At 44.8% G+C, this 14098-nt stretch overlaps 1 protein-coding gene across 1 annotated transcript in view; it reads right to left on the reverse strand.

Annotated features, from left to right (window-relative positions):
* The window catches only part of ADCY3 (adenylate cyclase 3), a 178911-nt gene that overhangs the window by 83213 nt on the left and 81600 nt on the right, over positions 1–14098 (reverse strand). The window contains exon 2 of the mRNA XM_069728424.1: positions 5711–5860. Within this exon, the coding sequence (XP_069584525.1) occupies positions 5711–5860 (150 nt within the window). The remainder of the gene's footprint in view (positions 1–5710; positions 5861–14098) is intronic.

Genomic DNA, 14098 nt, shown 5'->3' on the forward strand with positions numbered 1-14098 from the left:
TCTATTATCAATCTATTATCTATTATCAATCTATTATCTATTATCAATCTATTATCTATCTATCTATCTATCTATTATCAATCTATTATCTATCTATCTATCTATTATCTATCTATTATCAATCTATTATCTATCTATCTATCTATTATCTATCTATTTATCTATCTATTATCAATCTATTATCTATTATCAATCTATTATCTATCTATCTATTATCAATCTATTATCTATCTATCTATTATCTATCTATTATCAATCTATTATCTATCTATCTATCTATCTATTATCAATCTATTATCTATCTATCTATTATCTATCTATTATCAATCTATTATCTATTTATTATCTATCTATTATCAATCTATTATCTATCTATCTATTTATTATCTATCTATTATCAATCTATTATCTATCTATCTATTATCAATCTATTATCTATCTATCTATCTATCTATCATCTATCTATCTATCTATCTATCTATCTATCTATCTATCTATCTATCTATCTATCTATCATCTATCTATCTATCTATCTATCTATCTATCTATCTATCTATTATCTATCTATTATCTATCTATCTATTATCTACTGTCTATCTATTATCTACTGTCTATCTGTTATCCATCCATCCGCTGTATACAGTATATACACACGTTGTGCCATTCCCAGTCTCGGCCTTCTCGCCATTATCTGCTGTGTGGTGACACTATCACATCTGCCGCTGTCGAACGCCTCGTGCTCTTCTGTTTGTACAGACACATGACAAGCGGAGACATATTTAGAAGGTGCAAAGGACGGAGCCGGCAAACAGTGGAGCGGGAGAGGGCGGTGTAGTGACAGCGTACACAATGGGCAGTCACGAGGCGCGGCCTGAGAACGCACGCCGCTATCTGCCAGTCACATGACACCTAACTGGGTATCACACACAGAACAAGTCACCCAGAGAAATGTCACAGGTGAGATCCGAGGCCGGGACGTAATCCCAGCGTCACAGACACCGCCATACCTGAGATATCAGTGATAACATCACCGGTGACGGCAGCAGAGCCCACGGCTCCTGCCCCACGGCTCCGCACTCCTGCGGAATGTTCTTCAGTCATTCCATAAGAAGAAAGCGCTCCTCATCATCACCTCTACCGGGCAGGAGGTGTAGAAGATGTACAGAACGGAAACTGACAAAGGAGCAAAATTCTGACCCAAAATCATACATATCTCTGCTCAAATATTTTACCTACTGTTCCTAGAAAGTAACCGTTAATTTAATATTTATTTAATAAATCAAAAGTTCAAAGTTGTAACATATCTTCTAATACTGCCCCTATGTACAAGAATATAACTACTATAATACTGCTCTTATGTACAAGAATATAACTACTATAATACTGCTCCTATGTACAAGAATATAACTGCTATATTACTGCCCCTATGTACAAGAATATAACTACTATAATACTGCTCCTATATACAAGAATATAACTACTATAATACTGCCCCTATGTACAAGAATATACTATAATACTGCTCCTATGTACAAGAATATAACTACTATAATACTGCTCCTATGTACAAGAATATAACTACTATAATACTGCCCCTATGTACAAGAATATAACTACTATAATACTGCTCCTATGTACAAGAATATAACTACTATAATACTGCCCCTATGTACAAGAATATAACTACTATAATACTGCTCCTATGTACAAGAATATAACTGCTATATTACTGCCCCTATGTACAAGAATATAACTACTATAATACTGCTCCTATATACAAGAATATAACTACTATAATACTGCCCCTATGTACAAGAATATACTATAATACTGCTCCTATGTACAAGAATATAACTACTATAATACTGCTCCTATATACAAGAATATAACTACTATAATACTGCCCCTATGTACAAGAATATAACTACTATAATACTGCTCCTATGTACAAGAAAATAACTACTATAATACTGCCCTTATGTACAAGAATATAACTACTATAATACTGCTCCTATATACAAGAATATAACTACTATAATACTGCCCCTATGTACAAGAATATAACTACTATAATACTGCTCCTATGTACAGGAATATAACTACTATAATACTGCCCCCTATGTACAAGAATATAACTACTATAATACTGCTCCTATGTACAAGAATATAACTACTATAATACTGCTCATATGTACAAGAATATAACTACTATAATACTGCCCACTATGTACAAGAATATAACTACTATAATACTGCTCCTATGTACAAGAATATAACTACTATAATACTGCTCCTATGTACAAGAATATAACTACTATAATACTGCCCCTATGTACAAGAATATAACTACTATAATACTGCTCCTATGTACAAGAAAATAACTACTATAATACTGCCCTTATGTACAAGAATATAACTACTATAATACTGCTCCTATGTACAGGAATATAACTACTATAATACTGCTCCTATGTACAAGAATATAACTACTATAATACTGCTCCTATGTACAAGAATATACTATAATACTGCTCCTATGTACAAGAATATAACTACTATAATACTGCTCCTATATACAAGAATATAACTACTATAATACTGCCCCTATGTACAAGAATATAACTACTATAATACTGCTCCTATGTACAGGAATATAACTACTATAATACTGCCCCCTATGTACAAGAATATAACTACTATAATACTGCCCACTATGTACAAGAATATAACTACTATAATACTGCTCCTATGTACAAGAATATAACTACTATAATACTGCTCCTATGTACAAGAATATAACTACTATAATACTGCTCCTATGTACAAGAATATAACTACTATAATACTGCTCCTATGTACAAGAATATAACTACTGTAATACTGCCCCTATGTACAAGAATGTAACTACTATAATACTGCTCCTATGTACAAGAATATGACTACTATAATACTGCTCCTATGTACAAGAATATATCTACTATAATACTGCGCCTATGTACAAGAATATAACTACTATAATACTGCTCCTATGTACAAGAATATGACTACTATAATACTGCCCCTATGTACAAGAATATAACTACTATAATACTGCTCCTATGTACAAGAATATATCTACTATAATACTGCGCCTATGTACAAGAATATAACTACTATAATACTGCTCCTATGTACAAGAATATAACTACTATAATACTGCCCCTATGTACAAGAATATAACTACTGTAATACTGCCCCTATGTACAAGAATATAACTACTGTAATACTGCCCCTATGTACAAGAATATAACTACTATAATACTGCCCCCTATGTACAAGAATATAACTACTGTAATACTGCTCCTATGTACAAGAATATAACTACTATAATACTGCCCCCTATGTACAAGAATATAACTACTATAATACTGCTCCTATGTACAAGAATATAACTACTATAATACTGCCCCCTATGTACAAGAATATAACTACTATAATACTGCTCCTATGTACAAGAATATAACTACTATAATACTGCTCCTAAGTACAAGAATATAACTACTATAATACTGCCCCTATGTACAGGAATATAACTACCATAGTAGTGCAATTATATAATAATCTTTATATAGCGGTAACATATTCCGCAGCGCTTTACAGTTTGCACACATTATCATCACTGTCCCCAATGGGGCTCACACTCTAAATTCCCTATCAGTATGTCTTCGGAATGTGGGAGGAAACCCACACAAACACAGGGAGAACATACAAACTCCTTGCAGATGTTGTCCTTGGTGGGATTTGAACCCAGGACTCCAGCGCTGCAAGGCTGCTGTGCTAACCACTGAGCCACCGGATTATAAAAACTATAGTATTATTATCTTTATATAAGCATTGAAATTTCTGAAGAATGATAATGTTAGGGTGAGTAATGTAAACTGTAGCTGAATTCCAAACTGCAGTCATAACATATACAATGTGAGCTCTGCTTTAAACATTTAGGCAGCTCTATGCCAAAACGTTTATATTAAGGCTTGTGCTCTGTACAACGCCATTTGTGTGTTCCAGCCATTCATTCAAGTATTGTTCTGACAAAATAAGTAAAAGATCTTTACTGACTATTGCTATAATACTGCCCTCCTTATAAGAGAATCTAACTACTATAATACTGCCCCTATGTACAAGAAAATAACTACTATAATACTGCCCTTATGTACAAGAATATAACTACTATAATACTGCCCCTATGCACAAGAATATAACTACTATAATACTGCCTCTATATACAAGAATATAACTACTATAATACTGCCCCTATGTACAAGAATATAACTACTATAATACTGCTCCTATGTGCAAGAATATAACTACTATAATACTGCCCCCTATCTACAGGAATATAACTACTATAATACTGCCCCCTATGTACAAGAATATAACTACTATAATACTGCCCCTATGTACAAGAATATAACTACTATAATACTGCCCCTATGTACAAGAACATAACTACTAGAATACTGCTCCTATGTACAAGAATATAACTACTATAATACTGCCCCTATGCACAAGAATATAACTACTATAATACTGCCCCTATGTACAAGAATATAACTACTATAACACTGCCCCTATGTGCAAGAATATAACTACTATAATACTGTCCCTATGTACAAGAATATAACTACTATAATACTGCCCCTATGTACAAGAATATAACTACTATAATACTGCCCCTATGTACAAGAATATAACTACTATAATACTGCCCCTATGTACAAGAATATAACTACTATAATACTGCCTCTATGTACACGAATATAACTACTATAATACTGCCCCTATGTACAAGAATATAACTACTATAATACTGCCTCTATGTACAAGAATATAACTACTATAATACTGCCCCTATGTACAAGAATATAACTACTATAATACTGCCTCTATGTACACGAATATATCTACTATAATACTGCCCCTATGTACAAGAATATAACTACTATAATACTGCCCCTATGTACAAGAATATAACTACTATAACACTGCCCCTATGTACAAGAATATAACTACTATAATACTGCCTCTATGTACACGAATATAACTACTATAATACTGCTCCTATGTACAAGAATATAACTACTATAATACTGCCCCTATGTACAAGAATATAACTACTATAATACTGCCCTATGTACAAGAATATAACTACTATAATACTGCCCCTATGTACAAGAATATAACTACTATAATACTGCCCTATGTACAAGAATATAACTACTATAATACTGCTCCCTATGTACAAGAATATAACTACTATAACACTGCCCCTATGTACAAGAATATAACTACTATAATACTGCCCCTATGTACACGAATATAACTACTATAATACTGCCCCTATGTACAAGAATATTACTACTGTAATACTTTTCTTATGTACCCCTCTCTGTACAGAGGAGCCCTCGTTCGGCGGAGCACTATTGTGTTACTTGTTGGCGGCTCATCTCTTGGAGGACAAAGTATTCGACAGTCCAAATAAATACATGTGTAATCGACATCTCTCCCGATCGTGCGGCGCCCCATACACATTACACCGTCGCCCAAACCCGTAGATATTGACAGTTTCGGCCGTCATTAGCCTGATGTGTTTGGCCGGCATTAAGGGTAACTCCGCTGCAAGAGAGGTCAGGCGAGCAGCAGCCGCACTGCGGGGAGCAGCACTAAATACCTGTTGCTGACTTTGCTCTTCCAGATTGAGTTTCACCTCCAGGGACTGACGAGCTTCCAGAAAGGCTTTCCGATGTTTACGATCCGCCATGTAGTAGGACATGATACCGACAGTGATTGTGCACAGGTAGATGGCTATATTAGACAAGACCTGAGGAGAAAAAGAAAGAGATTCATTTATAACCAACATCTGTTCAATAAAGAAGTATATCGAGTACTCTGATCAGTACAACAAGAGATAAACTACAGAAAAAGTCACTGTGTACATACATTACATTACTGATCCTGAGTTACATCCTGTATTATACTCCAGAGCTGCACTCACTATTCTGCTGGTGCAGTCACTGTGTACATACATTACATTACTGATCCTTAGTTACATCCTGTATTATACCCCAGAGCTGCACTCACTATTACTATTCTGCTGGTGCAGTCACTGTGTACATACATTACATTACTGATCCTGAGTTACATCCTGTATTATACCCCAGAGCTGCACTCACTATTCTGATGGTGCAGTCACTGTGTACATACATTACATTACTGATGCTGAGTTACATCCTGTATTATACTCCAGAGCTGCACTCACTATTCTGCTGGTGCAGTCACTGTGTACATACATTACATTACTGATGCTGAGTTACATCCTGTATTATACCCCAGAGCTGCACTCACTATTCTGCTGGTGCAGTCACTGTGTACATACATTACATTACTGATCCTGAGTTACATCCTGTATTATACCCCAGAGCTGCACTCACTAGTCTGCTGGTGCAGTCACTGTGTACATACATTACATTACTGATCCTGAGTTACATCCTGCATTATACTCCAGAGGAGCACTCACTATTCTGGATCAGTACAGGATCAGTAATGTAATGTATGTACACAGTGACTGCACCAGCAGAATAGTGAGTGCAGCTCTGGAGTATAATGCAGGATGTAACTCATGAAGACACAATATCCAGATAGTGGGATGTTGGATAGATGCAGACAGTGGGTGATGTCTCACTCCCACCCTCCTCTTCCTCTCAGTACAGTGCCGGCTCACTGCCCTTTGCTATAGATAATATCTGGTTTTCTGACTGTCATATGTTCAGGTTTCTGATATAATGTGACATTTTGCAGCAGCTGCCCGGTGGTAATGAGAAGTAACGCTGTGGGCAGTGCCGCGCTGTGGGCAGTGCCGCGCTGTGGGCAGTGCCGCGCTGTCGTCTCTCAGTGCCAGCTATACACTAATACCATGCACTAATGTATGATACTCTCACACATGTGATGTGTAACGCTGCAGTCCATCCCCAGTGAGTGCTCCTACATCTGCCTCTTATCGTCCTGTAATAGGCAGAATTCCTGACGTTCTTGTGGGATTTTGCTTTTTAGGTCAGGATTAGGCAGGATTCACATTGTGTATACAGGATGGAATTACTTAGACAATCTACCTATTCCTTTCCTAATACGCTGAAACTATGAGTAGTGGCGTCCTACACTGTATAACTCTGCTGAAATCTGGGGATGATGGGTGAGGCGCCCATATAAAATGTCATGCCGTGTCAGCACACAACATGAAGGCAGCCCAGCAGTCCAAGAACAGCAGATAACACCAAGTTCATAGTAGAGCCGCAGAGATGAGTTATAGCTGAAGACGTATACCAGTGGGCATAAGCTGCGACCAAGATCAGCGACCCGGCTAAGATCTACGACCAAGATCAGCGACCCAGCTAAGAGCTGCGACCAAGAATAGTGACCCGGTTAAGAGCTGCGACCAAGAATAGTGATCCGGCTAAGAGCTGCAATAAAGAATAGCGACCCGGCTAACAGTTGCGACCAAGAATAGCGACCCGGCTAAGAGCTGCGACCAAGATCAGCGACCCGGCTAAGAGCTGCGACCAAGATCAGCGACCAGACTAAGAGCTGCGATCAAGATCAGCTGCCAGGCTAAGAGCTGTATTCAAGATCAGTGACCCAGCTAAGAGCTGTGACCAAGATCAGCGAGCTGGCTAAGAGCTGCGACCAAAATCAGCGACCCGACTAAGAGCTGCAACCAAGATCAGCAATCTGGCTGAGAGCTGTGGCCAAGATCAGCGACCCAACTAAGAGCTGCATTCAAGATCAGCAACCCGGCTGAGAGCTGCGATCAAGATCAGTGACTGGGCTAAGAGCTGCAACCAAGATCAGTGACCTAGCTAAGAGCTGCGACCAAGATCAGCGAGACGGCTACAAGCTGCGACCAAGATCAGGAACCCGGCTACAAGCTGTAACCAAGAGCAGCAACTAGGCTACAAGCTGTGACCAAGATCATTGACCCGGCTACCAGCTGCGACCAAAATCAGCGACCCGGCTACCAGCTGCGACCAAGATCAGTGACCCGGCTAAGAGCTGCGACCAAAATCAGTGAGCCGGCTAAGAGCTGCAACCAAAATCAACGACCCTACTAAGAACTGCGACCAAGATCAGCAATCCGGCTGAGAGCTGTGACCAAGATTAGTGACCCGACTAAGAACTGCGATCAAGATCAGCAACCCGGCTGAGAGCTGCGATCAAGATCAGTGACTGGGCTAAGAGCTGCGACCAAGATCAGTGACCCAGCTAAGAGCTGCGACCAAGATCAGCGAGCCGGCTACAAGCTGCGACCAAGATCAGGAACCTGGCTACCAGCTGCAACCAAAAGCAGCTACTACGCTAAAAGCTGTGACCAAGATCAGCGACCCGGCTACCAGCTGCGACCAAGATCAGTGACCCGGCTACCAGCTGCGACCAAAATCAGTGACCCAGCTACTAGCTGCGACCAAGATCAGTGACCCGGCTGAGAGCTGCGACCAAAATCAGCGAGCCAGCTAAGAACTGCAACCAAAATAATAATAATAATAATAATAATCTTTATTTTTATATAGCGCTAACATATTCCGCAGCGCTTTACATTTTGCACACATTATCATCACTGTCCCCAATAGGGCTCACAATCTGAATTCATTATCAGTATGTCTTTGGAATGTGGGAGGAAACCGGAGTGCCCGGAGGAAACCCACGCAAACACGGAGAGAACATACAAACTCTTTGCAGATGTTGTCCTTGGTGGGGTTTGAACCCAGGACTCCAGCGCTGCAAGGCTGCAGTGCTAACCACTGCGCCACCGTGCCGCCCCAAAATCAACGACCCTATTAAGAACTGCGACCAAGATCAGCAATCTGGCTGAGAGCTGCGACCAAGATTAGTGACCCGACTAAGAGCTGCCATCAAGATCAGCGACCCGGCTGAGAGCTGTGACCAAGATCAGCGACCCAGCTAAGAGTTGCAACCAAGATCAGTGACTAGGCTAAAAGCTGCGATCAAGATCAGCTGCCAGGCTAAGAGCTGTAATCAAGATCAGCGACTCAACTAAGAGCTGCAATCAAGATCAGCAACCCGGCTGAGAGCTGCGATCAAGATCAGTGACTGGGCTAAGAGCTGCGACCAAGATCAGTGACCCAGCTAAGAGCTGCGACCAAGATCATTGAGCTGGCTAAGAGCTGCCACCAAAATCAGCGACCCGACTAAGAGCTGCGACCAAGATCAGCAATCTGGCTGAGAGCTGTGACCAAGATCAGCGACTCAACTAAGAGCTGCAATCAAGATCAGCGACCCGGCTGAGAGCTGCGATCAAGATCAGTGACTGGGCTAAGAGCTGCGACCAAGATCAGTGACCCAGCTAAGAGCTGCGACCAAGATCATTGAGCTGGCTAAGAGCTGCCACCAAGATCAGCGAGCCTGCTTCAAGCTGCGACCAAGATCAGCAACCCAGCTACCAGCTGCAAACAAGATCAGCAACTAGGCTACAAGCTGTGACCAAGATCAGCGACCCGGCTACCAGCTGCGACCAAGATCAGTGACCCAGCTACCAGCTGCGACCAAAATCAGTGACCCGGCTACCAGCTGCGACCAAGATCAGTGACCCGGCTAAGAGCTGTGACCAAAATCATCGAGCCGGCTAAGAGCTGCAACCAAAATCAACGACCCTACTAAGAACTGCGACCAAGATCAGCAATCCGGCTGAGAGCTGTGACCAAGGTTAGTGACCCAGCTAACAGCTGCGACCAAGATCAGTGACCTAGCTAAGAGCTGCGACCAAGATCAGCGAGCCGGCTACAAGCTGCGACCAAGATCAGGAACCCGGCTACCAGCTGCAACCAAGAGCAGCAACCCGGCTACAAGCTGTGACCAAGATCAGCGACCCGGCTACCAGCTGCGACCAAGATCAGTGACCCATCTACCAGCTGCGACCAAGATCAGTGACCCGGCTACCAGCTGTGATCAAGATCAGCGACCCGGCTACCAGCTGCGACCAAGATCAGTGACCCGGCTACCAGCTGCGACCAAGATCAGTGAGCTGGCTAAGAGCTGCAACCAAGATCAGCGAGCCGGCTACAAGCTGCAACCAAGATCAGCGACCCGGCTACCAGATGCGACCAAGATCAGCGACCCGGCTACCAGCTGCGACCAAGATCAGTGACCCGGCTGAGAGCTGCGACCAAGATCAGCGACCCGGCTACCAGCTGCGACCAAAATCAGTGACCCGGCTGAGAGCTGCGACCAAGATCAGTGACCCGGCTATCAGCTGCGACCAAGATCAGGGACCCGGCTACCAGCTGCGACCAAGATCAGTAATCTGGCTGAGAGCTGTGGCCAAGATCAGCGACCCAACTAAGAGCTGCATTCAAGATCAGCAACCCGGCTGAGAGCTGCGATCAAGATCAGTGACTGGGCTAAGAGCTGCAACCAAGATCAGTGACCTAGCTAAGAGCTGCGACCAAGATCAGCGAGACGGCTACAAGCTGCGACCAAGATCAGGAACCCGGCTACCAGCTGCAACCAAGAGCAGCAACAAGGCTACAAGCTGTGACCAAGATCAGCGACCCGGCTACCAGCTGCGACCAAGATCATTGACCCGGCTACCAGCTGCGACCAAAATCAGCGACCCGGCTACCAGCTGCGACCAAGATCAGTGATCCGGCTAAAAGCTGCGACCAAAATCAGTGAGCCGGCTAAGAGCTGCAACCAAAATCAACGACTCTACTAAGAACTGCGACCAAGATCAGCAATCCGGCTGAGAGCTGTGACCAAGATTAGTGACCCGACTAAGAACTGCGATCAAAATCAGCAACCCGGCTGAGAGCTGCGATAAAGATCAGTGACTGGGCTAAGAGCTGCGACCAAGATCAGTGACCCAGCTAAGAGCTGCGACCAAGATCAGCGAGCCGGCTACAAGCTGCGACCAAGATCAGGAACCCGGCTACCAGCTGCAACCAAAAGCAGCAACTACGCTACAAGCTGTGACCAAGATCAGCGACCCGGCTACCAGCTGCGACCAAGATCACTGACCCGGCTACCAGCTGCGACCAAAATCAGTGACCCAGCTACTAGCTGCGACCAAGATCAGTGACCCGGCTGAGAGCTGCGACCAAAATCAGCGAGCCAGCTAAGAACTGCAACCAAAATCAACGACCCTACTAAGAACTGCGACCAAGATCAGCAATCTGGCTGAGAGCTGCGACCAAGATTAGTGACCCGACTAAGAGCTGCCATCAAGATCAGCGACCCGGCTGAGAGCTGTGACCAAGATCAGCGACCCAGCTAAGAGTTGCAACCAAGATCAGTGACTAGGCTAAAAGCTGCGATCAAGATCAGCTGCCAGGCTAAGAGCTGTAATCAAGATCAGTGACCCAGCTAAGAGCTGCGATCAAGATCAGCGAGCTGGCTAACAGCTGCGACCAAAATCAGCGACCCGACTAAGAGCTGGGACCAAGATCAGCAATCTGGCTGAGAGCTGTGACCAAGATCAGCGACTCAACTAAGAGCTGCAATCAAGATCAGCAACCCGGCTGAGAGCTGCGATCAAGATCATTGACTGGGCTAAGAGCTGCGACCAAGATCAGTGACCCGGCTACCAGCTGCGACCAAGATCAGTGACCCAGCAACCAGCTGCGACCAAAATCAGTGACCCGGCTACCAGCTGCGACCAAAATCAGTGACCCGGCTACCAGCTGCGACCAAGATCAGTGACCCGGCTAAGAGCTGTGACCAAAATCAGCGAGCCGGCTAAGAGCTGCAACCAAAATCAACGACCCTACTAAGAACTGCGACCAAGATCAGCAATCCGGCTGTGAGCTGTGACCAAGGTTAGTGACCCGGCTAACAGCTGCGACCAAGATCAGTGACCTAGCTAAGAGCTGCGACCAAGATCAGCGAGCCGGCTACAAGCTGCGACCAAGATCAGGAACCCGGCTACCAGCTGCAACCAAGAGCAGCAACCCGGCTACAAGCTGCGACCAAGATCAGCGACCCGGCTACCAGCTGCGACCAAGATCAGTGACCCATCTACCAGCTGCGACCAAGATCAGTGACCCGGCTACCAGCTGTGATCAAGATAAGCGACCCGGCTACCAGCTGCGACCAAGATCAGTGACCCGGCTACCAGCTGCGACCAAGATCAGTGAGCTGGCTAAGAGCTGCAACCAAGATCAGCGAGCCGGCTACAAGCTGCAACCAAGATCAGCAACCCGGCTACCAGATGCGACCAAGATCAGCGACCCGGCTACCAGCTGCGACCAAGATCAGTGACCCGGCTGAGAGCTGCGACCAAGATCAGCGACCCGGCTACCAGCTGCGACCAAAATCAGTGACCCGGCTGAGAGCTGCGACCAAGATCAGTGACCCGGCTATCAGCTGCGACCAAGATCAGGGATCCGGCTACCAGCTGCGACCAAGATCAGTAATCTGGCTGAGAGCTGTGGCCAAGATCAGCGACCCAACTATGAGCTGCATTCAAGATCAGCAACCCGGCTGAGAGCTGCGATCAAGATCAGTGACTGGGCTAAGAGCTGCAACCAAGATCAGTGACCTAGCTAAGAGCTGCGACCAAGATCAGCGAGACGGCTACAAGCTGCGACCAAGATCAGGAACCCGGCTACCAGCTGCAACCAAGAGCAGCAACTAGGCTACAAGCTGTGACCAAGATCATTGACCCGGCTACCAGCTGCGACCAAGGTCATTGACCCGGCTACCAGCTGAGACCAAAATCAGCGACCCGGCTGCCAGCTGCGACCAAGATCAGTGACCCGGCTAAGAGCTGCGACCAAAATCAGTGAGCCGGCTAAGAGCTGCAACCAAAATCAACGACCCTACTAAGAACTGCGACCAAGATCAGCAATCCGGCTGAGAGCTGTGACCAAGATTAGTGACCCGACTAAGAACTGCGATCAAGATCAGCAACCCGGCTGAGAGCTGCGATCAAGATCAGTGACTGGGCTAAGAGCTGCGACCAAGATCAGTGACCCAGCTAAGAGCTGCGACCAAGATCAGCGAGCCGGCTACAAGCTGCGACCAAGATCAGGAACCCGGCTACCAGCTGCAACCAAAAGCAGCAACTACGCTACAAGCTGTGACCAAGATCAGCGTCCCTGCTACCAGCTGCGACCAAGATCAGTGACCCGGCTACCAGCTGCGACCAAAATCAGTGACCCAGCTACTAGCTGCGACCAAGATCAGTGACCCGGCTGAGAGCTGCGACCAAAATCAGCGAGCCAGCTAAGAACTGCAACCAAAATCAACGACCCTACTAAGAACTGCGACCAAGATCAGCAATCTGGCTGAGAGCTGCGACCAAGATCAGCGACCCAGCTAAGAGTTGCAACCAAGATCAGTGACTAGGCTGAGAGCTGTGACCAAGATCAGCGACCCAGCTAAGAGTTGCAACCAAGATCAGTGACTAGGCTAAAAGCTGCGATCAAGATCAGCTGCCAGGCTAAGAGCTGTAATCAAGATCAGCGACCCAGTTAAGAGCTGCGACCAAGATCAGCGACCCGACTAAGAGCTGCGACCAAGATCAGCAATCTGGCTGAGAGCTGTGACCAAGATCAGCGACTCAACTAAGAGCTGCAATCAAGATCAGCAACCCGGCTGAGAGCTGCGATCAAGATTAGTGACTGGGCTAAGAGCTGCGACCAAGATCAGTGACCCAGCTAAGAGCTGCGACCAAGATCATTGAGCTGGCTAAGAGCTGCCACCAAGATCAGCGAGCCTGCTATAGCTGCGACCAAGATCAGCAACCCGGCTACCAGCTGCAAACAAGATCAGCAACGAGGCTACAAGCTGTGACCAAGATCAGCGACCCGGCTACCAGCTACGACCAAGATCAGTGACCCAGCTACCAGCTGCGACCAAAATCAGTGACCCGGCTACCAGCTGCGACCAAGATCAGTGACCCGGCTAAGAGCTGTGACCAAAATCAGCGAGCCGGCTAAGAGCTGCAACCAAAATCAACGACCCTACTAAGAACTGCGACCAAGATCAGCAATCCGGCTGAGAGCTGTGACCAAGGTTAGTGACCCGGCTAACAGCTGCGACCAAGATCAGT

The sequence above is a fragment of the Ranitomeya imitator genome, chromosome 5 (assembly GCF_032444005.1).
Source record: "Ranitomeya imitator isolate aRanImi1 chromosome 5, aRanImi1.pri, whole genome shotgun sequence".
NCBI classification, from domain to species: Eukaryota; Metazoa; Chordata; class Amphibia; order Anura; family Dendrobatidae; genus Ranitomeya; species Ranitomeya imitator.